Below are 24,988 nucleotides of genomic sequence, written 5' to 3' on the forward strand. Positions count from 1 at the left end.
TTTTTCTTTGCGTTGTCACTGTAGTGGCAAGCACAGTGGTCAGTTTTCAGTGGTCAGTAGAATAAATCATGTCAAATGTCCATACAACTTAAATTTCCATTTAACAACAGTGCAAGAGATTTTCTTTTTAACAGGAATTAGGCTGTTACACCATTTTGCTGAAGGCTTGAGATTTGCCTTTTTGCTCAATGTGGCTGAATCATCTTTCTATCCTCACTTTGACATTAAAACCTGTCAAATCTTGCACAAGAACATTTTTCCAACTAAACTCTAACTTTATTAACCTCACACTCTTCCCACATACTTAACTACCATCAGTGGTGCATGATGACTATGCATGGTATGACTGTAAGCTTTTGTGTCACATTGGCAGAGAAGGAATGAGGACCGTCCTCTTGTATCTACTGTGACACAGATGGGTTTGTCCTTCAACAGAAATGGCTGCGTGCAGGGGCCTGTCGGATCACACGCTAGTGATAAAAGAGCTTGCCGCTGTTCCTGGCCGCACTTGTGAAAGCTGTCAGTCTTCCACGTGCAAACAGCCAACAGCGAGAGGCTGAGCTTCTTCTAAATTTGTCCAACAAATAGAGGCCACTGCAGTGAATTCAGGAGGACTCTTAAAGAGATGCTTTGGGTAAAATACAAAGAAACCTCAAAAATGAGGGTTCATGTCTTGGTTTTAGACTCCCTTTGAAGGCAGGTGATCCACCGTTTTTACATTAAACTACTTTTTTTGGTGTTATACAAGTTTCGTGCAACTGGTCAAGAGTGCTGTGCCAACACTGAGAGGGATAAGAGTTCGACCAACCTATGAAGACAGAGAAAGGGCGGCAGAGAATTTAGGTGTAGAGAAGGAGCCGGTGCTAATCAGCTGTGGTTTAGTGTTTCCTGCTGGGATCTCCACAGAGAGAGTGGCTGCAGCTGCAGCTTGGGGAGATCAGTCAAACTTAAAAAATGTTCCTTCCACCACCTTTCTTTTTTATAATTTCTCTCCTCGCTTATTTATCTACACCACTCTCCTTTTTTCTCCCACTCCTGTTGCCTTTTCTTTAACTTTCTCTTCTCATATTCAGCCTCTCCTCCACATCTAACCACATGCATCAAAATTTCAGTGCTCATTAAGCTACTATTTGGCCCGTTCTCTCAGAGATTAAGGTCTTAATTAAACTCAGTGCCAAAGTCTTACAACACCCAAGTGAGTGAGCACAGCAGGAATAGAGTCTGAACTGATTAGTCGTGACAAGCGAATGACCAAAGCTCCATTTGTGTGTGACTCTCTGACACCAGCTGACCCTCGTGTTGCCTCCGTACAGGCACATGTCTCTATCGTTAGCGTTTGCATGCACCACATGTGCTGCAGGACCCTGTTTGAAATATCTATTTTATGAGAACTGCCAGAACACAAGTGGTGTGAATCACACCTGCTGCTGACACATGCACACACATGTTTCATGTTTTTTCTTTGTTTTCTGCCTCACACACAAATCTCTCTGACACTCCCCTGCAGGGTCATCGCTGTGTTCCCCAGCTCTGTATTAACTTAAAAGCATAGTATTGCTTTTTTGAAGTGGGGTTGTATAAGGGTCCATAGTGTGTGTATTATGTATGATAGATGGCGGTCGGCACAACCTCAGTTTGAAGAAACAGGCAAGAGTACCTGCACAGAAGCTGTAGTGTACATCTCTGGATGGGTCAGCAGCAAAATGTTCTTAGCCACTGAAAAAAAATGAAAATCCCTTAAATGTACACTATATTTAGAATATTTTAAGTGCTTTACCTTGCCATCAGGCAGCCCTTTCTGACAGCGGAGCCGTTAACAGCTTCAGTTTCCCCATCTATGCTCTCATCAAACCCACCAGACTCCATTCACAAAAAACAGTAATTTTAGCTCACTAAACACAGAAGCTGCTGGTCTATTGCTGCCTTGACTGGTTTGTTTGTGTTATTGTGTGACTTTTGTGAATCCGAACAAACTCTTTTAAACACCAAAGTCTCACAGTAACAAACCAACCAACCAACAAACCAACTAATCGAGGCGGCGGTAGACTAGTAGCTCCTGTGTTCAGTGAGTCTGCCTTTGAAGAGGGCAGCAGTGAGTTAGTTAGTTAGTTAGATCTTTTTTTTAGAACACGCCAAATAAAATAGGAAAACAAAATAAAATATAAGCATATTCGGACATATTCTATAAACAAAGTACTTCAAATCAAATCCTACCCCCTTTCTTTCAATTTTATTGAAAAAAAAAGAATGTTCATTTTAAACATGAATATTCCCAATTTTATGTAGTGTGGTCTATCTTAGCAGTTCAAACTGCAAAAGTATTAATGTAGATGGGCAATTCAAATGCAATTTAAATGGTAAATATCTCTTCAGCCACTGTGGAAATACTGTATCGATGTCTAAACTCAAGAAAACTGTCTTTCTTGGTGATCTGAGGGTGTAGGTTTCAAGGAGTGCATAACAACAGTAGGCTGTAACTGTAGGTGGGTGATTAAAACATGATGACCCACAGACACATACACTGAACATTTGACTGAGAGGGAAAAACAAAACATTACTGAGAACATAAAATCCTTTGAAAGGTCTTAATGTGTCATGTTAAGGGGATATAGATCTGGGGAACATAGAACCCTGGGAACATACATGTGCTCCCACTACTGCACTTGTAAAAGCAAACATCAGTGAGCTGACATCTCACATGGCTGGAATATCTTTGCTTTAACATTAGTAAGAGATGCAAACTCCACTGTGTGCTCAGAGGGCCCTCTCGCCCACATTCCACAAATCTCCGCAGCCAGAGAGTCCAACGCTGTAGATCTTATGGCCGTGAACTATTTCAGTTCTCAGAAGCGCTGAATGAGGACGGGTGTTCTCCGGGATGTTTTTTTCTCATCGCTCAGACAGTCAGGCTCTCTCTCTCTCTCTTGAACATCCTCAGGAAGGCTTTTTTTTCCTGTTTACCTGCCAACCTCCTTGTTGGGTCAGCTCTGTCAGTGACCTCATGCTTCCCCCTGAAACACACACACACACACACACACACACACACACACACACACAAACACACACAAACACACACGCAGAGCCAGCCAGCCGCCAACTGTCACCACAGCCTAATCTCTACACAGCAATCGACCCATACGCACACATTCAAAGAGAAGCACATATTAATTCTCACCTTCATCTTCTACTTTTACATCTTGCTGGACTCAGGAGCTAAAAGCAGCTTGAGGAATTTGGGCCTAATTACGGAGTTATACATTTCTGGGAAAGTCTATCTTGGAAGTTATATCACAGTCTGACCCACCAGAGAGTCCCCTGTAAATATAACATACCTGTTTTACTACACACTCATTAATATTTTAAAAAACTATAAACGTCAAGCATTCATGATGAGCATACAGGCCTATGATAATTAGAAACAGATAATGAGACAGAAGAGAGAAATATATCATACTGTTATTCATTCCCATGCAGGCTGCACACAGTAATCACAGTCCACGGTTCTGTCAATAGCCACAGCAGAAGCACCTCATCTTGGGAGTTCAGTTGTACTGACTTTCTAATGTTACGTTGACTCTAGTTCTCTGGATTGGAAGTGCAAGAAAATGGTGTACTAGAGAGCCTCATCCCCACTGCACGAAAAAACGCTAACACCTGCTTAGCATCTGGCTTTTTAATGCGATGAGAATCTGTACAATCGGCGTTCACACCTGGGTCAAATGACTCTGCAGCAGACGTGTTTTTATCGCCTCCGGAATGAAATCAAATCAAATGGACACTGAAATAATGTTATAGCATCAACAGTTTTTACAATCCGTATCTTTACGTTTTGTATTTGCCGTTCACGTCAGCAAAGATTGTAGATTTGTCGTCATAAATGTCATCCTTTCACCTCTGTTCATCCATCGCTCCACATTTATACAGCAAGCATCAGTCATTATTTTTTAATGATTGATGCTTGATGATTTAATGACTTTTTAATGATGAATGCTACAGCTGTATGGTTTGCATGACCTCTGGGTCACCATGCAAACCATACAGCTGTAGCGTTCATGTTGCAGCTTTTTGCCATGTTTCCCTTCTGAGACTTCACTGTCAGTCTGTCCAAGGAGGTCACACATAATCTTTTATGAATAAATACATGTTTAAATTATTTTCATGAATTCCCTTAGTGAAAAAATGTTTTAAGGGCATCACTGACATTGTGTTCCCAATTTCCCAACTGTTGAGATCAGCCTCAGTGAGATCAGTTGGGAAAGAGCATCCTGTGGGGAAAAAAAAAAGAAACTGACACTACACAGTAAACTCTGACCCAGCGGAGAGATTAGGTGACGCCAGCAGCAGTTTGGAAAACCGTGGTCAGTGCAGAGTGAGAATAGTGAGCTTGTCATGCAACACACCTAAAATCCCACACATGTGATTTGATAATCGTGATTGACCCACTTAAATCTCTAATCAAACGACACTGAGTGTGCTGGCAGCACAATAGGTCGTTGTTATGTTGGCTAAGCCTCTTACTACTGTAAATAGGTCGACCTAATATATGATGTGTTAGTGCCTGGTGCCCACCATCTTGTTCCCTTTTGCCCTGTGTCATGCGTGCCCCCATGCCGGGTCCATCGACCCCTCTGAAGTTCAGTCAGAGCTCGCTTTAGATCGGCTCCAACATTTTTAATCCCAACTCAAAGAATTTGTTGAAAAAGCAAGAATTAAGACGCGTCTAAGTGTAGCTTAGTCTGTGTTTGAACCATGGGGTCAGGACCCAAACTGGGTCATGACTTTGTTTCTTGTTTCCTCATGACATGGAAACTAATATTTTTTTAATGAGTCTGCTCCGCAGGGAGGGAGAAGTGTGACTGGGTGCAAACTTCAGAGGCAGAAACAGTTCAGTGTCGGAGGAACAGTTCATCCTGTGGACACACAGCAGCTGTCTGCCCTCTGCTGGTCAAAGTTATATACTGCGTCCTGATTAAACCACAGCTTTGACTCGGGACAGCTCGTATAGGTTTCATACAGGCGTGTTTGTCACATTGCTGACGTCTGGATGAACATGCTTGATTAGTATAATAAGTGACTGTACTTTATATGTCAGAGTAGGGAGGGGGCTAAGGTGTGACTTTCTCTTTTTTTTAATCATGCCCCTTCTCTGACATATTATTTTCCTTAGCTTTCCTGAGTGACCGGTGTAAAAAGACCCTCCCTCCACCATAAATAACCATGTTTCACAGTTCCTGGTTATGATAAATGGTGTGATTTTGGAGATATCTAAAGAAAACATGCTATTCAAAGCCACTTATAGGTTTTAGGGTTCCAAGATATTTAAAATACACACAAAATCTGATCAGATGAATGTTCCTCCTGTAAGCAGAATACAAAAACATGAATTTCTTCCAGTGCTTAAAAAATATTTGAAGTGCCTCCCTAATTTTGCACCACCTCACTCCTTCTCACAAATAACAAGCAGTACCTAACTGATATGTATTGTTTCTCCTCTGTCTCTGCAGCTTCCCAACATGTTTGGCGCTCTGAGCTCGACCGTCATGTCTCTGATGATTGGCTCCTACGCCTCCTCTGCTGTCACCTTCCCTGGAGTCAAGGTAAATTACAGAAACAGAAATGGGCACTAACACTGATACATTCGTCATAGTTTTCTCAAATAAAGTACATAAATATTCTGCGTGATGGTGCTTTGGGGTTAGAAACAAAATAAGGAAGCCTTATAAGGATTTTTTTTTAAATCGCATAATTGTTTTTTTAAAAAAAGGTCTTGTGTTGACGTCCCATGCAGCAGGATAGAGTGATTAATTTACAGTGACGCCTCTGAGTGTGCAGGTCAACTTTTCAGCTGCTCAAATTAATAGTTTTATTTCAACTGTTGGTTGGCTGGTTTGTTGACAAAAATTTCCCCACCTTTTGGAGGCCACAGTTTTGGGCCTAAGAGGCTGAAATTTGGCATAGGGGTCGTGTGTGTGTGTGTGTGTGTGTGTGTGTGTGTGTGTGTGTGTGTGTGTGTGTGTGTGTGTGTGTGTGTGTGTGTGTGTGTGTGTGTGTGTGTGTGTGTGTTCATGCCAGTTGGCTAAAAGAGGGCATGGCAATGGTAGTGGTAGTTGTGTGATTTAGATAAAGACATGTACACATGTAAATATGTCTGATTATGAATTAGTAGAATATATATTTAACCTGAGGAAAGGGACAAGACGTAGATGTATGAGTGTAGACTGTTGCATATTCACATGTGAAATAAACATGTGAAAGTGAAAACAGTTTCTTGTAGTGATGAACTAACAAAGAAGTATTACCTGACTGCTGTTCCTCCTCAGCACCAAAGACATGTGTGCGCTACATTCACTATAAGAACTGTTGTCCAAAAAAGTGGCCAAAAAACACCAGTGAATGTAACTTTGAAAGAAATCTCGAGTTACTTAAAATCATAACAACCTTCTTCCTCCCCCTCTCCCCTCTTCCCAGCTGATCTACGATGCAGGTGTGTCCTTCCAGGCGATCATGTGGATGTGGGCAGGTCTGGCCGGGTTTGTCTTTTTCAACTGTTTCCTCAACTGGCCCACAGAGGGCTTCCCAACACCTGACGAGGTCGACTACAGGTCAGTGTGCCCCTCTGTGTTTGTTGCTTCATCTCTTTTCTCAAGGACATAAATGTTTATCAGACCACCTTCTCTCTCAATGTGTGTGTTTGTGTTCATATACAACAGTAAGATCCTCACACTGCAACACCTGCCGTCATCTGAGCAGAAGGTTGTTGGAGAGAGACTGAGCCAGAAAAATGGAGACATCCGACACTCCACAGAGAAACTCCCTAATGGACCTGACGCTGCACCCAGTAAGTCAACAATCGCACACACAACCATAATGCTCCCATTTACTTTCCACCACAGCTTCCCAGTCTTTTTTTGGCTTGCAGACCTTTAAAACAGAACTGACTTGGGACATCAGGTTGCATACGTCAGCAGGGTGTAACCAACTTAGCCAAAATGTGATTCTTTCTTGTCATGTTAAGAAATATAATTGCAAGTTAAGTCTGAAAAGAAACAATATTGTTTTAAAAAATTATCATCTTCTATTTGTCTATCCTGTCTGTCATCTTCTGAGCCCTCTTTTGACTTCACATGTATTCACAAAAACTGGATGTCCCACACCTTTAAAGCTTAACCCTTTGAAGCCTGTATCAACAGGTTTTCTTGTACTGCGTTCAGATGCCTTTTACAAGCTTTTTGATCCTTTGAAACCTAAAAAAATGGTTTAATTTCTGTCAAAACATTGGGGAAAAGGCAATGACCAACTTGACAAGAAAAATATCACAAATTGCAAGAAATTAGTAAAATGTAATGGTAAAATTACCTACAAATTAGTTTTATAAACGATGGAGTCATTATTAGAAAATTATCCAAAATAAATAGGGAAAAGTGTCTTGATAACTATTATTTATAAATATAATCATTTCATATTTAAAATGATGTCACAGAAATGCAATAAAATCTGTATCTAAAAACATATTTTTTAAAAGTTTCTTTTTCTTAAGGTCATTTTCTTGTTTTACTTTCTTTTCAGGTAATTTAAAAAAAACTTTTTTGTTATTTTCTTGTCAATTTTGGTTAATGTCTTGATAAGTTGCTTATTGCCCTCTCCCCATGTTTCTTTAAAGGAATCAAAGCAATGTGCTCAGGTTTCAAAGGGTTAAACTCTGATAAGAAAGAAATCCTTATCACCTGCCGTGAGCTCCTCTCATATAAGTCAATTCACTTACGTTGGATAAAACGAACCGTCTCCTCCTCTCTCAGGCTCTACTCCCTTCCGCCGCTCTGTTTTCTCTCCCATCTTCCTGTGGAGTCTGGTTACCATGGGGATGTCCCAGCTGAGAATCATCTTCTTCATGGGGGCGATGAACAAGATGCTGGAGTTTATGGTCACCCACGGAGAAGAGCACCGTGAGTGTCGAACCCTCAACTGCAATCCCTATAAACAGGCCAGTTATTGTATGTTATCCAGAACATCTCAAAGTTACTGACAGAGTGGGTCTTTGCTTTCATATTTCAGCATCTGATGAGCTGATAATTGAGGCAGAAGAGAAAGGTGAGTACTGTAATGATGCAGCTTTAAATTTGTTTTACTTTGTGTAACTTGTCAGGCATATATTTTCACTTTTCTTCTTGATTTGATCGGGATTTTTCTGTTCTCCTTCAGTGAGTTTCTACTCGTCCATCTTCGGCACGCTGCAGCTGCTCTGCCTGGCCACATGTCCTCTGATTGGATACATCATGGACTGGAAGATGAAGGAATGTGAAGAGGAGAAGACCGTCCCCTCAACCACAGAGACAAAGTACGTGCAGTGAGAAACAACCAAATTCACCAAATCTAAATTCACGGCAACAGAACAAATTGTTGACATGGAAATAATAATCCCTATAATCAGAGATCATACACACAATGAGATAAGATAGGACTTTATTTTTCCTGAAGGACAATACTGTTCAGCAGCAACACAAAATTAGAGAGTGTGCATACACAGACTAAAATAACAAGGACTAAAAAAACAACAGAAAAAGCAAACGTATAGCAAATATAACCTAAATCTAACATTGAGATAACAGTAAGGTGCAAAGCATCAAAACTAGCTAACAATAAAATATAACCAAAAAAAGCTATCAATTAGTTGCAAACAACAAGGCGCTGATAAGATTCTGAATGATGAAACGGAATAAGATTCACCCCAAAAATAGACTGATGTAAACAGCTGATGTCTGGAAGATGATGAAAAATACATTACAATAAAGTATTTAAAAAATACATAAATAAAAAACCAAGATAGATAAAATTTCCGTGGCATTTATTTCATGTAACTAGAAACGGCTACAAACAATTAAAAAAAAGATAAAATTATAAAAAAAATGTTTATGTGGCTATAATGTGAGTGGTCCAGCATACCATTTCTGTTAAAACACCTCCTTGTGTGTGTGTGTGTGTGTGTGTGTGTGTGTGTGTGTGTGTGTGTGTGTGTGTGTGTGTGTGTGTGTGTGTGTGTGTGACATCAGAAAGACCAGTGTTCCCAAGAGAGACCGCAAAGTCCAGAAAGTGACCAACGCCATGAGGGCCTTCATTCTCACCAACCTGCTGCTGCTCGCTTTCGGCTGCTGCTGCCTCATAGACAGTCTGCCTCTACAGGTAGCGCACGTGAACACACACACACACACACGCACACACACACACACACACACACACACACACACAATGGCTACCAGAAAACAAAGAAACAAGTAGAGATCTCATTTATTTTTTCTTCTTTTCTCTTCGTCAGATTTTGACCTTCATCCTCCACACGATGGTTCGAGGCTTCATCCACTCCTGCTGCGGAGGCCTTTATGCTGCTGTGTGAGTGCTGCTCTGCTAATGCATCATCAACCACATCATCTGACGCTCTGTTTAACACACTCACATCTGAGAGGAAATTGGAAAATATATTCTTACGGGTGAAACTGTTTACAGTGTTTTACACTTCAAATCACAAAGCAAATCACTAGTGGCGTCAGGCTTGAATATACAATTTTAGCATGAAAGAAATGCGGAGTAACACACAGTGTGTTTCCAGCTCATTAATAGGATCATAAACTTTTTACTTTATAAGAGTGTAATATTTGAAACCTTGCCCATTTAGAGTTGTTTCCCAGCACCACATAAACACCAAATATAAAGCAGCACTTTACAGTGTGATAAAAGCAACCAGATGTAGTGACACAAGCAGCGGATGCTGTAACAACCACACCACTGCAACCATCCAACATATTCTTTTAACAAGATCCATGACCAGTTCAGGACAGCAAATTGCAGCACAATAGAAGATGAAGTCAAGAGTAGCTTTTCAATTTAAAGTCTAAAAAGGCTGTCTGACTTCCGGTGTGAGCCGCATGTGAGGACACGCAAACACCAAGCTCCAGACATGGCCACTGTCTTTTTCTATCTTAAACCCAAGTCATCTTAAATCCGGTCCCAAACTTAAGGGGAATCTGTACCGAGCTATGCCTGGACAACTGAAACCGAAACTAGGTCAGGAGGCCTCGGAGACATCTGATCGTACACCAACGAGAAGAGGAGGTTCTTTAGCAGCAACGTAAAGGTTTCAGTATAGTTATTATAGCTGAATAGGTAAGCTCTTCCAGAGTTACGGGCAGCCACTACACAGGCTCGGTCGCCGCTGTTTTTGTGTCTATTGCTGTGAACATCCAGGAGCATCTGATTGGTCAATTTCACTGCTCTAACTGGGAAGTAAGGCTACAATAGTTCTGCTAAATAAGGTGGCACCAGACTGTTTAAAACCTTAAAAACAAGCCATTAAATCTCAAAATCAATCCTAAAATTGACTGGAAGCCAGTGAAGTGGGTTCACTATAGGTGTTATGTGATCCACTTTTCTTTGTTCTTCTTCTGTGTTGTCAGACTCTGGCAATAATTATGGTTTGCAATCAAGTGTGTACCGCAGAAGCAGCAGCTCACATGTTTTATAAAATTTTACTCTTTAATCTGGGGCTCTGAGTCTTTTCATTTTGTATTTTAAACTGTTGGTAACATCCTGTATGTCTCCCACAGATACCCATCCAACCACTTTGGCACCCTGACAGGCCTCCAGTCCATGATCAGCGCCGTGATCGCTCTGCTGCAACAGCCGCTCTTCATCGCCATGGTCGGACCGCTGAAAGGAGACCCCTACTGGGTGAGGACGTACACTTATGTCTTAACTCCCAGGATTCCTACGCAGTACAGAATAGATAGGAATTGAATCAGGAATTTTTCAGGTCTGTATGGAAGTTTTGAAACATAGTTGTGTTTATAGACTTTTGCTCTTATTCTGTTTTCTAAAACTTAAAATTCTGAATTTTGCATCATAGGCCTTTAAGCAAAATGTTTTGCATTTTGTTTGGAGCAGGCAGCCAAAATGTTTATTACTGTGTGAACGAGTGCAGGACAGAGAGAGCTTGATGGAGCACAGCGCAAGAAATATGGCGTGTGATGGACTGAACGCACACTCCTACAAAGACTAAGGGTATTCAAAGAAGGTTTGGACGCAGTCTTTCACCCCATGGGAGCTATGGGGTATTACGCATGTGCAGCGTAACATGAGCTGTGATGCTGGCAGGTTACAGCAGACGGTGCAAGAAATAAGGGGATGGTGTCTGCTCAGATGCTCCTTTTAGCCTTTTTGAGTGCCCTCGGCCTGATGGAACTTTTAGGGCTTTGCCAACATACAATACAATGTTTTCATATATGGTCTTTAATCAAGGACCTGTCAGTAATTGCAGAATTGTACTTCCCACCCATATTTTTTATTTTTTGTATAAAATATATAATGGCCCAAGGCCAACTGTGGAATAGATGCCACAGTAAAACAAATGAAACACCCTCATCTTCTATGATAGCACACCAGCTACAAAGCTTTTCAGTGAGTGCAGACCAGACTTTACTGCGCATGTGTCATACATCCAATGATATGATGTAATATGGCGCTGTGAACGCTCCTCTTTTTAACCTCCCTGAAACAGTCTGTTCTCCTCCTGCCTGCAAAAAAGCTTCGCCCCAAGTGCTTCATAACCAAACTCAATCCAGATATTTAAGTTCCAAAAAAGTTTGAAAGAAAATATCTTGAAATTGCATTTATAGCCTCACAAAAAACAAATATTAAGCTTGTCTGAACATTTATGAGTTATGCAGTGATGTAGTAATCCAAAAAGTAAACAGACTATCTTTATGGCTGCGTTCATCATCGTCTTAATGGACACAGTGAACGAACAAGGCTGCACAGACACTTAAAAAAAAAGAAGAGTTTATTCAAGTAATTTATTCTAGCTATTTCTACTCAATGGTCAAATATGATTTGAAAGATCTTCCAAGAAGTCTGGAAAAAGTTTGGAAATTCAAAATGGGAAATGTGTTGAAACCCTGAACTCCATAAACACATGCAGCAGCAAGTGACAAAATAAACTCTGGCATCCATCTGCACAACTGTGAAAGTAACTTTTCCATCTCTGTCGTCCAACCATACCTCAGATCAACCTCGGCCTGCTCATCTTCTCATTGGCTGGCTTCCTGTTGCCGGGTTACCTGTTCTACCACCGCAGACAGCTGCTGAGGGAGAACGAGGCCAGAGACAAGCGGGCGGCCGGACAGGAGATGCAGGCGCTCAACGACACAGAGGCCAACGGCTACAAACCTCACAGCAACGGCCTCGCCGCTGTGGAGGCTTAAGAGTGACATTACAGAGTCGAGGATTGGTAAATTGTAGGATTTATTTTTTTACTTGCCTTTAAAATGAGCACCAGCAATCTACACATCCGTATATATCTGTTTTTGATGTTTCCAGCGTTCTCGCTTTTGCTGGTGCACATTTTGCTCACCACAAACCCCCAAACCACACATAGGACCCGTCATGTTTTGTTACGACTCAGAGTTAGACTGTAAGTTCCTCATGATTTTGGAGAAGATGTGTCATCATCATTTGTTGCTGTTTATTTATTTTGGTTTAGTATCAAAGAGCCAAATTAGTGTGATTTTTAAAGCCATAGATTTCATTCACAAGCACATGCAAAGACACACGCGCACATCCTGCCTGCGTGTCAGACTGCGGATATCACGGTACTTGAAATACTGCTATATAGTTTTCAAAGACTTCTGATAATCATCACAATCCTGGCTAACACCAAAGAACAGCTTAAAGATATTAGGAAAGTTGCACTTTCTACTTCAGTGTTGTTTCAAAAGTTTCAGTATATTATGCTGTTCCTACTGTAATCCTTCTGCCAAAAGCTAGAAATAGAAATTTATAACAGAAAGCATACAATCAAAGATTATTTAAAGCTTCTGAATACCAGACTTCTGGTACATATAAAAAAGCTTGTAGGGTATTTTCAGAGCCCTGTTATACACACAAACACCCACATCCACGCACAGATAGGCTGGTTGTAGAGACACCATATCTACCTCCTCTGTTTCCTTTTTTGTACTGTCTCTCTGCAACCGACTCCTATGTCTGTTTGTTTTCAGATTAGGAGCTTTTAATCCTTTAATTGCCAAATACCCAAAATGACAAATTTGATCAGTGCAGAATTTCTCCTTGTGCAGTCATGATCTTTTCTGAGTCAGCTTGTGCATTTCTGGATTTTTACATATGTAGGAAAAACTTTTATAATGGAAAATTCACAAGGAAAGACATGACTGACTTTTAAAATTCTGACACACAGTGTGTGTCGAAATTATGAATCACTTTGTACTGCTTTATGCACAGAAATGACCTAGTGTGTGTATAAAATATGTATTTAAGTGTCTTTTTATACTCTAGCTGCAGTAGCATTAAAAAGGGAAGCATTTGTTTCTGTTATTTTGTAGTTTGCTAATTATAAATGAAGCTCAGATGATTTACTTTGTATTCTGCTTTTGCCCTTTTTTTCTTTTTTTGTCATGTATTGATTTTGGAGCAAACAATCCTCCATCCTAATTGTTTTTGTAAATAGAGATGAGGTGTGTCTTGTATTTTATTACATATTCTGCTCGCTTTACTATATATGGGTGTGTACAGTATGTTAACTGACTGACTGTGTTTTTTTTAAGTGTTTGTTTTTCTGCTTTGATGCTTAAAGTCAAATTCAAAAAGACACCATTTCAGCCAGCTGCAGATCAAAACAGAAAAATGTACATTCTTCTGAAGTGACAACAAAATACGTTTATCCCGTACATTTATGTTCTGCACACAGCAACAGTATCATGTAGATTTAAAGAATCAGTTGTAGAATTTTAATTTTTTCATCACTTGATCCATTTCAGTATCAAGACAGCTTTGGTTGAGTTTTCCTTTCTTGTCTAATGCATTTCTTTCCTGCTTTCTAGTTTCCCTTCGTACATGAAATGTATTCTTTGCTTCCTCGACATGAAGGAGATTCTTTTATTTTGTTTCAACTCTGTGCCTTTGCTGCCATCTCGGCTTTATTGAAATAGATATACATGTAAGATTAATGCCTCTGCCAAGCGTCCTTCTCTGCAAACCAAAGCCATGTGTAGCGACTGTGAGCTCGTCGGTAGGACAGCACTTTCCTCAGGAGCAAAACAACAGGAACGCCTTACAACACAATAGTCCTGCAATTAATACCAATTTACTGTATTGTTGGTTGTCACTGGTGTTGATTCAGCTTATTTTTGAGGCTGTACTTTATGTGGTTTAGTAAAAAAAAAATAATGCCAAGTGCAGCATTGGTGAGATTTTCAAATGTGGCATATGGTAATATTTACTAAAAAAAAAAAAAGCACCAGCAATTCCTGCAACAACTACCTGACCTCTTTCTTCTGCTGCAAATTGACTTGTAAGGCCCTTAGAATTAAGGGTTGTTGGGCCTCTTTGAGTCTTTTGTGCTTTTGCCTTTTAAAGTGGGATTTACAACTGCTGCTGCCTGAATTGTTAGTGTGAAGTTTAATCAACACCTCTGACAGATTCTGCTACAAACATCCTTTGTATTTTAAGACTTTGGTCAACAGTGGCTTATCTAATCTTCCGTCTTTATCTGTGGGTTTGAAGTGATGGCATGTCTTACTAAATGCACACCTTGCTCTCCTGCCTTCAATCAATATATCCAGCTTCACTTTTGATAAACAAATAAATGAATTTAAACATATTGTTTAACAGGTCTCTTGTTCTGCCATCCACCCAAACACAGCAAAAAAGAGTCTGAATCAGTTCATGTCCATTCAAAAATCCATATAAATATTTTGCACTTTTGCCTAAAAATTGTCTATAATCATTATAAACATAGTTGATATTATTTTCTCATTCCAGTGATTGATTAATCAATCTTACAGATGTTTTGTGCTTAATTTAATACACATTTATCCCCAACACCAGGCCGTATGCTTCCCTTTCCAAGGTGATACCCGTAGTTGGATGGAAGGAAAAGAGTTCCTACATGAAACTGTTCAGAAAAAATCTGTAGATTATCTTGAGTAAACACATCATGGTTGCTATTGAAATTTAATTTTTTGGGTGCTTTGAGCTCCACAAGCAGAGTGCCATCTAGTTCCATCATATTGGAAAAAAGGCATACATCTCTCAAGCCGATATCATGAACTGTCCTTTTATCCGCTGATCATATAATGTACAAATCTAGACGTCTTAAAGGAGACACAAGCAAAGATAATAACCAAAGTTTATTTGATTTTGGCATTATGGTCAAAAGATATCACAACAAAATCAAAGAGGGACATACATACAGTGCCTGCTCAGTCATACATAACACCACACAGCTCTTTAGTGGCTCTCTGCCTTTTTACACTGTTCTGTAACATTTCTTTCTCTCATCACACACATCCACTATGTTGCTGCTTCTTTCACGCTCACACACATCATACAAGCATTTGCATTACATGATTCATCCCCTCTCTCAGTAAACATACTCCCAATAATACAATTATTTGTAAAACAAACACACACACACACACACACACACACACACACACACACACACACACACACATCCTCCTACAAAATGTACAGTCACACACACATTCAAACACAGGCATGCACACAGTGGGCTCCTGTCTATCTGAGGCTGTTGCTGTTGGGTTGTGATCCAGCAAGGCCGGGGTGGTCGGGACTGTGGCGGTTCTGGGGGGGGACAAAGAGATCAGTAACGCTGGTTTTCATTCAACTAGAGTCAACAATGTGAAAATCTCATATCATGATAATAGTGACCAAATATCACAGTTATCTGTGTTTTTTAAAACGTGCTGAAAATGTCAAGAAGTTTTATATTGAAAACTACTAATAAAAATCAGCAGCACTTTTTGGTTGCATAAACATTAAAAATAATAACATAGCCTTACCTTATCTAAGTACAGTAAATTACATATTAAATGTGCATTAACGTTAAAAATAGCCTGTCTTTGAAATGCTTCATCTAGTGTATGTGTCACTGTAAATAAAGACAAGGAACAAGCAGCATCACTGTTTGGGGTCTACGTGCTGGAGGTCCACTCTGTCAACAGGGGAATAACTAAGCAAACCCATGTAAAATGCTGCGCCTGCATCTGAGAAACTGTTGCTAACTTTGTTTGAGGCTGGACAGTATTTAATGAGTTCTGCAAAGTGCAGCAATCAAAAGTGGTTTCAATGATAAATAAAACTTCAAACGTTGATGCTAACCATAGACAATCTTACTGCATTTTCATGAAATATTATTCTTATATTCAATGTGTGTATTGGTGATCCTGTGATTTAGACAGACTCTTATTTGTTGGGTAGATGCAGGAAAAATTGGCATTGGATGTTTTAGAAATTGTTTGTGAATAAGTTAAGTGTCACTGCACACTGTCCCTATTGGCTGTCAGTCTAGGTGGGTTGGGCTTACCAAGGCATAGAGCCTGTGTTGCTTTGTAAAGGGGCATAATTGAGAGTAATTAAGAGGAGATTCAGATCAGGTGTGGAACAGGAGTTGTTGAAAGATGTTCCTGAGTGAAGAAATGAAGACAGATGATGGAGGTTTCTCCTTTTCCCAAGGAAGTTTTTGTTTTACATTATTGCCAGCGTACAAATAAACTGTCAATGGAGGACAATGCTAAGTGTTGGGGCACAGAGGGAGAGCTGACAGAGACGGCCGTCAGATCAATGCCAGGACAGCAAGGCGGCAGGTAGGCCTACATCCCTACACCTTTAGTCTTGTAGCCGAGCACTCACACTCTGGGAATATAGATACGGGCAGCCAAGCCCTGGAAGTCATGAGTGGCTTCCCAAAGTCAAAGTATTAAGTGCCCAAAGTTGTGTCTGCACTATAAACTCTGTTTCTGCTGCAATACTTTTATATAATATATTACCTACTACAATCCAATTCTTGTGCCTTTTACACCCACCAACCTGCACCATATTGTACATACGTGCATATGCATATACATACACACACACATATATATATATATACATACATGTCATGTGTCATTTTTTTCCCAATGTCTTATTTTTTTACTCTGGTACATATTAACTTTATTCACATTTTTTCTTATGCCTTTGGTACTTATTTAATTCTATGTATGTGTTTTTTATTCTTTATTTTCTCTTTGCACTGTGGGTATGGAGAGAAACATATTTTCGATTCCTGTATGTCTAACACACACGACAAAAGTTACAATAAAGTTGACTTTGACTGTTATTTCATACAGCAATAATAAGTCAGGGCTGTTGTCTGCCAGCAAATTTTAAATCTCTTTCACTTTCTAGTGGTCCAAAATGGATTAACTCAGCTCTAACTTTAATTATCTTAAAACTGGGAATTTTATAGTATTTGGTGAAAAACTTGGTATATTGTAAAATTTAATTTTTAAGATCATTAAGATAAGGAATGGATGTGGTGTGGTTATGGTCAGGACAAGTCTATAACTACATTGGGTCACCTAACTGGCAACTTCATGAAAAACTGGGTTCTTGATAGATTTTCTTACCTTCTTCTTTTTCTTGTCTTTCTTCTTTTTCTTGCGGTCGGGATCGTCGTCCCGCTTCTTCTTCTTCTTCTTGGGATCAGTGTCTGATGGAGTTTCTGGGACGTCAAAAAGAAGGAGGTAAGTGGCCTGAAAACATGTTACATTTCCTTCCGTTAGTTACAGTGCAGTTTATGTCACACCTTGTGGTAACGGGTCCTGTGGTCGATGGTGTTTGTGCTTGTGTTTGCTCTTCTTCTTTGGAGGCTGTATGTGCATCAGTCTGTACTGTTCTGGTAGCTGGGAAAAACAAACACAAAAACATTCGTAAGCACTGACTTGAACCATGTAATTGAGAAATGATGGGATACCTGCAGGCCATAATTAGTGGTAATACATTCATATATTCAGTTAGTACCGGTCCTGTGTGTAGTCTGAAGCCTGTGAGCAGAGCGCCTGTCAGTGGGCTGAAGGAGTTCCCACACACTGGAGGCTTATCAATCAGAGAGCGCAACGAGCTGCCGTCCTGAGTGCCTGGACAGTCGATCATACCTGTAGCACAGAAGAGGAAAGACATATTGTAATGAGGGGGAAAACTGAATGATATCAAAATATAGAAACAATTAAAGATGAAGGTGCTGAGCACTGAACACTGTGAACTGTAAATACAGAAATGTAAAAAAAAGCAGAAATGTAAAGTGTTCAGCTGTGTTCACCATTAAATAAATGATAATTATAAAAAATGATGAGGAGGCATTTTGATGGTAAAATCAAAAATAATGGTATGTTAGAGGTTTCTTAAAGCTGATATTATTTTCATCACTATATTTTGCTATTGTGGGTAGTTTACAAGTCAGAACTACAATGATGGATGCACAGACCAGTCTTACACGTGTATGTTAAATCTGCTTAAATATCTACAGGACATACAGTGGTGTCACTTTTGGGATAAGCAACATTAGTTAAGGTGTTTTCCCTATCCTTATCTTCACTACATTGTTTACTTCTGAAGAGCTATATGCAGCCTCCATTATTAATAATACCGTACTGTCAAACCATGTTTGTTCCTTAGGATAACCAGAGGTGTGGACTCTCCTAACTTGGACTCAATACAGATTCAGGACAGAAAGCTCATGACTTCAGGGTTGACTTAACAAAAAATTAAAAACTTTTAATTTGGGAAAATAAAGTCAGAGACATTGAGATGAGTTAAATATACCCAGACAGTTCAGAAACATACTAAATTAATTGTTTTGGTGTTTATTAATTGTGCTATATGCCATTAAAGTACAACGCTAGCAATACTTCTTCTCTGATTTAAGTACATTTTTTAAAGAGTTCAGAACTTTTGTTAATTTAATAGATATTATTACCCAGTTGTACCTGCTTTACATTTGGTGAATAGCTCATCATGACTTATTTAAGACTCAAAACTCAAAACTTTGGATGTGGGACTTGACAGACTTAACCAGGGACTTGACTCAGGGCTTCCCTTTCTTGATTTGGAACTAGACTTGAGACGTACTTGTGACTTGTACAATTATGACTTGGTTTCACTGGTAACCCACCTGGTAACTCTGGTAGAAAGTTGCTGAGCTTCTCCTTCACCTTCTTTCCACAAAATTTGTTGTAGGCGTGCTCCAGGTTGTAGTGCGTGATGAGGTTGGTGTTGCCCGTTAGCTCGTTTCCCACTAAACACAAAATTACAAATCAGTGTAATACAGGCAAACACAAAAATCCAGCTCATACTGTAACGAACTTATATGTCTTACATGTTAACTATTAGCATAATATCACCAGGTACAACCGGAGCTAATGTTAGGTATCAAAACGTTTAACTTAAAAACACAACAATGCAGTGAAAACACAGTAAACTCGCGGTCACACTCAAGATAACACAAAACTTTCATATTAAAAACAAGTGGGTAAATTCTGGCCATCAGCTTACTCAATATCTTCGTTAACACTTATCTTGTTTGCTAACGTTAGTTAGCATTGTTTACAAACTGCTTAGCAACCGTAAATCGTAGTAGCTAAACTCTTTATTGATATTAACAGAACAATAACAGACAAAGCATACAACAATTACTATAGTGCGACAGTACCAGGAAGCTCCCGCAGTAAGTAGAACGGTTCATTCATGGCTCCGGGCTTCCGCAGAGCAGGCCCCTCATCCCCGAGCTGCGGTGGCATCTGGCCCGCCATGGAGACTTGATTTTGCGGCAGAGGCGGCGGAGGTTTTCCCGGTCCGAAACCCAGAGACGACGAGCCGGGAGGTACCTGAGCTTCATTTTGCCCAAACAGAGTTGAAAACATTTCTGTCATATCTATCGCGAACAATACATTTATATGGAAAGAAAAAGCCGGTTTCTTGAAGTGTATGGCCTATTATTTGAGAGGATGTTTACCACGAATCCATCCGACTGTCAACTACTCGACTCTTCACTTCTTTGTGGCATGATCTTCATGGCCCACGTACCGTAATACCAGGCATACACACGAACATTACCATAATGATTGGTGTACTGGCCCACACGGAAATAAATAATAATCATAATAATAAAGAACATAAAGTGTCAAAGCACAACTAATAAAAATAGCAATGCGTACAAGAACATGTGAGGGTGCAAGTTCAAAAATACAATTTAATAAATAAGTTAATAAAATGGGGATAAGAGAATTAAGCTCATAAAAGCAGATAAAATTTAAGGGTATAAAAAAAAAACGTGTATAAGCAGACAAGACGCTTATAAAGGAGATTATCTTATATAGAACAGGTTGAATGCCAATAACAGACCAAATTCTTGAATTTAAAAGTGCAAAAGTATATCGAAGTGTTTAAAATAGTCCAATGGCGAAACTAAAAAGGACCGCTGTTAAATGAAATCATAGTGACTTAAAATGCAACATGATCAAATAATAATATCAAGGAAGGCTTTCTTGTGAAAGTGAGTCGTTAGGAGGCTCTTAAAAGCTTCAGTGGAGTCTGCTGATCTCACACTGTCGGGAAGGCTGTTCCTAAGGGTGCGGGCCGAGAGCCCACAACGCACAGTTGCCCTTGGTTTTCAGTCTGGTTCGTGGGACTATATAATCACTGAGGTCACAAAACAACTTTGTATTTCCAAGATTTCAAATTTATTTTGAGAAAAACAGGCACAAAATCGATATATGTACAGTTAAATTAGTGGATATACTCAGAGGCGTTTTGAAGGTCACACATCAAAGACATCAGCAGGGCAGAGAGAAGATGCCAACCTTTCAAACTCTGTGACAGATGCCTGAAAGAGAGAGAGAGAAAAACCACACAAAGCTGTTAACACTCAAGGCAAACGTCTATTTTGTATTTCCAGTAATGTCAAAATGCATAGGTATATGTTGTCCATCAGCAACAGCTGTCAGACGGTTGCCTTCTTCAATCTGTGCAAAACCAACGCTGTTTTTTTTCTCCTGTATTCTGTTTCTTAAATAAAGAAACATCACACCCATTTACAATATATTAAAGGTTGGGTGTGCTAGATTTAGTTGTTTTTATTGGCGTCATTGCAACCAGCTGAAACTTCACCAGGTTAGACTTCCTTCAGACTTCATCGTTCATCCTGTTTTTGACCAGGAGTCAGATTATCAACACAGGTCTTTTTCTTTCTGAAACAACCAGGTGATTTAAACCAGTAAAAACACTGAATAAAGCATACTGTAGTGGGCTCACCTTTTTTTTAGATTCAGACATTAAGAGTGTTGTTACTGGGACCCAAAATATGTTCAGGAGTCTCCTTCATTCAAAACAAACTGAACTGGTAATCAAAACTGTTAAAAACACTGAATAAAGCGATTTCTCACTGTAAAGTTGGGTTTTTCTGACGCTTGTTGTTGCAGATAGGCTTCTAACTGCGGCTGAGCCAGTGTTCGGTTTGTCTGTTCTGTATTACTGTAAAAACACGGCGATCTCCATAAACGAGGACCCGCTGCCTATGTGGACATAAACAGCTGATTCTACGAAAACACTTCTTATTTTTCAGGTGATTTTACACCAAAGAAAAAAATATATATTACATTTCTTTTCTGCAAATATATGCCCCTAAAAGCTCCACACTGGACCTTTAAAACTACCAAAACTTACCTGGGAAGTAAAATGCAGATTTTGATTAAAACAGTTCAGTCATATATAGCTATTAGATAATTCACGAGACTTCTGAAGTCACAAATACATTTTAGAGTGAAGACTCAAGCATTACTTACACATATATCCACTTTGTGAATTTAAAAATTATAATCTTGAATATGATTTTTTTTGTGTGAATGTTATCCTGTGCAGCCCTAACGTGACTTTTGCTGATTGTTTCTCTCTCACCTTCCATTCACCAACAGTGGTAGAAATTTGATGTTCAGTCTGAGCAACACTCTCTCTGCCAGCCTGAACCGTCTGTGCCAGAGCAGCATTCTCTGCTCGAATCTTTTTCAGCTCCAGTCGCATGTAGGCCTCCTGCTTTTGATAGTATGGCATCAAAAAACTGCAAATGTCCTGCTCGGGAACCCCACTCGGCCGCCTGAAGGAACAAGTGAGAGGGTAAAAGATGATTTTTTAAAAATATTTTAATCATCATTAATCAAATAAAATATTACAGTGGTGATAAACAGTGCAATAAAGAACTGCAGTGCACCTTTATTACAGGTCCTACAGTAAGACCGTACATCTTAACCTGTTAACTAACCATGCAGGGTCTGCAATGTTCTTGGCAGCACTCTCCAGTTTGTCCAGCTCATTCAGTTTGTACTCTAAGCGTCCTTCTTCAATCAATCTGCTGATGTCCTCCTTTACATACAAAGACACAAGCATTCATGCAAACAGGTAAAAATACAAAGAGGTAGACAAGTGCATACTGCATTCACATATATCATTCAAGCAACAGGGAAGTAGTTTTTCCTTTTGTTGTTTGTTTTTATACGTGGTATTAATATTCTGTGCTGCACACCTGTATTGTCCGCTGCAACTCCTCAATGAACTGCTTGTGAATGCTCACCATCCTCTCAGGATTCTTCTTGTACAGCGGACCATAAGTGCTGGCAAATCTGTTAAAACTGTGAGGTAAAGTAGTGTCACTCAAAAGTAAAATGAGAGTATTGAAATGATTAGTTGATTGATCTGTAAGCTGGTCGGCAGAAAAATAATTGATTGTTTTTATATTTTATTACTCTGTAAAGCACTTTGAATTGCCCTTTGTATGAAATGTGCTATATGAATAAAGCTACCTTGCCACAGCTGCCTACAGATGTGATAACTGAATACTTGTAAAATAATTTACCAAGAAAAAATGCCAGATAGCTCCACAGCCTCTCAAATATGAGGATTTCATGCTTTCCTTTGTTTTATTATCTAAATCGAATATATCTATTTAGGTGTTTGACTGTTACTTAGACAAAAGATGCAATATGAGACTGTGTCCCTTTGGACTCTGGAAACTTTCTGGACAATTTTATTCAAAAAAAAAGGGAGAGAAAGAAAGAAAACAAAGCATCTTAAAAATATGAAAATAATCCTTCATTTCAGTCCGAATCAACCTTTTTGTTATTAAAGAGTTATGAAAAAATACACTTATCTTTATGTTGTTATCTCCCAAAAATACAGCCCCAAATCTTATTGGTAATTCATGTTAACATTAAACATTTTTTTAAATTAAAATAGGCAAGTCTTTTCAGTATGGTCTGCCTTTGGCACAGTGGCATTGTTAGGGGGCCAAGGCTTTAGCTTTGAATGTTTTATATATAGCCCTGTATCAAAATATGTCCCAGCAGCTGAGTTTGAAGAGCGGGCGCCCCATGTACAGAGACTACGTCCTCGCAGCAGCTGCCGCGGGTCCGATTCCGGCCTCGGCCCCTTGCTGCATGACATCCCCCCTCTCTCTCCCACTTTCACCATTAAGCTGTCCTGTCCGAATAAAGCCCAAAAAATACTACATTGTACTCTACAGTGTCGAGTTATAACGCACAGACTGGGACTGCTGTATACATGGCTCTCACTGTCGTTTCGGATCTGATTTCTTAATTTATTATATTAATAATAAACTTTATTTCTGTAGCGCTTTCCGAAACCTGAGTTATAAAGTGCTTTCAAACAAAACCACAGAGTATAGGAAAACAAAGTAAAACAACACGCAGAAAATGCTATTAAAATATAATACATAAACATCCAGATATATATATACACATGCACATACAGACAGATATGTATACATATACATACACACATACGTACACATCCATCCATGTATAAATATGTATATATACACATGCACATATATAAACATCCATATATATATATACATATGTACATACAGACAGATATGTATACATATACATACACACATACGTACACATCCATCCATGTATACATATGTATAAATACTCATGCACATACATAAACATATAGGCACATGCGCACTTAATAATCACAAATGCTATGTTACCTTGCATTTTCGATGAACTTTTCCAGGCTCTTCTGCATCACTTTGTCAAACAACTTCAGCCTGTTATACCGAGCTTCCGTCTCCTCGGGCGGCTTACAAACGGATCCAGGCTTTGACACCTCTGAAGAAACGTCTCCTGTTGCTTCATTGATCTGGTTTTCTGTTGAATCTTTGATGCAAATGTTATCTGCAGTCTCTTTTTGTGTAGTTACTTTGCTCTCCTCCATGTTTCAGCCGCCTCTGTTTACGTTTTGCAGTACCCGCCAAATGTACGGCGAGCCGCTGCACCCAAAAATCATTCCATCGGGGCTGCGTTCCAAAAGTTGTTCCACTTGCCCTCCCTTACTTCCCTTCAGCCCTTGCGGTATTACGTAAGAGCTGACGTCGCACAAAGGCCACTTGGAAAGTTGAGGGAAAGCTGACAGGGGGCTTAATCATCATAATCACATATATACATGATTATATATATTTAACAACTGCAGACTCCTGTCTTTTAGCTGAAGGCAAAACACAGATAGTAAATCAGTGATCAGCTGCATCTGTTTTCTATTTTATAATTTTTGAGTGTGATCTATATCATGATAATCATAACTATTGTTTTTTATGGGTTTATGGTATCTTTTAAAAACAGCATTTATAGATAATGTTGGAAATACAGAAATCACACAAGATGAACAGAGCAAATATACATTAATATAAGCCTCACAGCAATTAATTATACGACAGTTTTCAATAAGCAACTATCTGCTAATAGACGAGTGGATTTTTATATATGTAAGTCGACCTACACAGACCTATGAGATATATTAGAAGTGAAAATTAAAAGCATCAGATGGTGAATGTACCTACCTTGTTTTTAATTTATTTAAAAATGTATTCATCCTCTCCTTCCTCTGTAGTGCAACTGGAGTTTTACCCATTTCTGCACCCTAACCATGGATGTATTTTTTGCATCACGTGCATAGCTGGAATACATTGAGTGTGATACAGACATCTGAAGTGACCATCGATCTCATCAAGTTCACTTCCCTTTTTCAAACTATTGGAGTGGCCATTAAGATAATACATCCATGCCAC

The 24,988-nt window shown here is 39.4% G+C and overlaps 3 protein-coding genes across 4 annotated transcripts in view; 1 reads left to right on the forward strand and 2 right to left on the reverse strand.

Moving 5' to 3' along the window:
- Positions 1-15,517, forward strand: part of slc43a1a (solute carrier family 43 member 1a) — a 31,029-nt gene extending 15,512 nt beyond the window's left edge. Inside the window, exons 6-15 of the mRNA XM_042493225.2 lie at positions 5,505-5,597; positions 6,469-6,602; positions 6,711-6,838; positions 7,797-7,943; positions 8,053-8,088; positions 8,200-8,335; positions 9,048-9,177; positions 9,311-9,384; positions 10,596-10,719; positions 12,051-15,517. Coding sequence (XP_042349159.2) covers positions 5,505-5,597; positions 6,469-6,602; positions 6,711-6,838; positions 7,797-7,943; positions 8,053-8,088; positions 8,200-8,335; positions 9,048-9,177; positions 9,311-9,384; positions 10,596-10,719; positions 12,051-12,248 — 1,200 coding nt within the window. The 3' untranslated portion in view covers positions 12,249-15,517. The remainder of the gene's footprint in view (positions 1-5,504; positions 5,598-6,468; positions 6,603-6,710; positions 6,839-7,796; positions 7,944-8,052; positions 8,089-8,199; positions 8,336-9,047; positions 9,178-9,310; positions 9,385-10,595; positions 10,720-12,050) is intronic.
- Positions 15,173-19,975, reverse strand: med19a (mediator complex subunit 19a). 2 transcript variants are annotated; one of them, XM_042493919.2, is made up of 7 exons: positions 19,859-19,975; positions 19,556-19,735; positions 19,019-19,141; positions 17,869-18,002; positions 17,654-17,750; positions 17,475-17,569; positions 15,173-15,648 (listed from the first exon to the last, which is right to left on the reverse strand). In XM_042493919.2, exons 2-7 carry the CDS (start codon positions 19,653-19,655, stop codon positions 15,583-15,585), a joined length of 615 nt encoding a protein of 204 aa, XP_042349853.1. In that variant the 5' UTR covers positions 19,656-19,735; positions 19,859-19,975; the 3' UTR covers positions 15,173-15,582. The 2 variants fall into 2 exon arrangements, with proteins under 2 accessions (XP_042349853.1, XP_042349852.1); XM_042493918.2 differs by having other exon boundaries at positions 19,556-19,920.
- A 587-nt stretch (positions 19,976-20,562) lies between these two features.
- pmf1 (polyamine modulated factor 1) lies at positions 20,563-24,222 on the reverse strand. Its single transcript, XM_042493920.2, has 5 exons — positions 23,912-24,222; positions 22,421-22,526; positions 22,160-22,260; positions 21,799-21,994; positions 20,563-20,728 (listed from the first exon to the last, which is right to left on the reverse strand). Exons 1-5 carry the CDS (start codon positions 24,136-24,138, stop codon positions 20,663-20,665), a joined length of 696 nt encoding a protein of 231 aa, XP_042349854.2. The 5' UTR covers positions 24,139-24,222; the 3' UTR covers positions 20,563-20,662.
- Between the last annotated feature and the right edge of the window lie 766 nt (positions 24,223-24,988).

This window comes from Plectropomus leopardus, chromosome 8 (genome assembly GCF_026936395.1).
Source record: "Plectropomus leopardus strain MGB_pleo_1.0 chromosome 8, ASM2693639v1, whole genome shotgun sequence".
Classification (NCBI taxonomy): Eukaryota; Metazoa; Chordata; class Actinopteri; order Perciformes; family Serranidae; genus Plectropomus; species Plectropomus leopardus.

Coding starts and splice junctions, on each gene's coding strand:
- med19a (XM_042493918.2), bottom strand. CDS start 19,775: ATGACAGAAATGTTTTCAACTCTGTTTGGGCAAAATGAAGCTCAGGTA. Junction 17,751..17,868: donor TCAGACTACACACAGGACCG/GTACTAACTGAA, acceptor TGTTTTTCCCAG/CTACCAGAACAGTACAGACT. Junction 15,649..17,474: donor AAGACAAGAAAAAGAAGAAG/GTAAGAAAATCT, acceptor GTCCCCCCCCAG/AACCGCCACAGTCCCGACCA.
- pmf1 (XM_042493920.2), bottom strand. CDS start 24,138: ATGGAGGAGAGCAAAGTAACTACACAAAAAGAGACTGCAGATAACATT. Junction 22,527..23,911: donor AAGTTCATCGAAAATGCAAG/GTAACATAGCAT, acceptor TTTACCTCACAG/TTTTAACAGATTTGCCAGCA. Junction 20,729..21,798: donor CCACTGTTGGTGAATGGAAG/GTGAGAGAGAAA, acceptor TCTCTCTTTCAG/GCATCTGTCACAGAGTTTGA.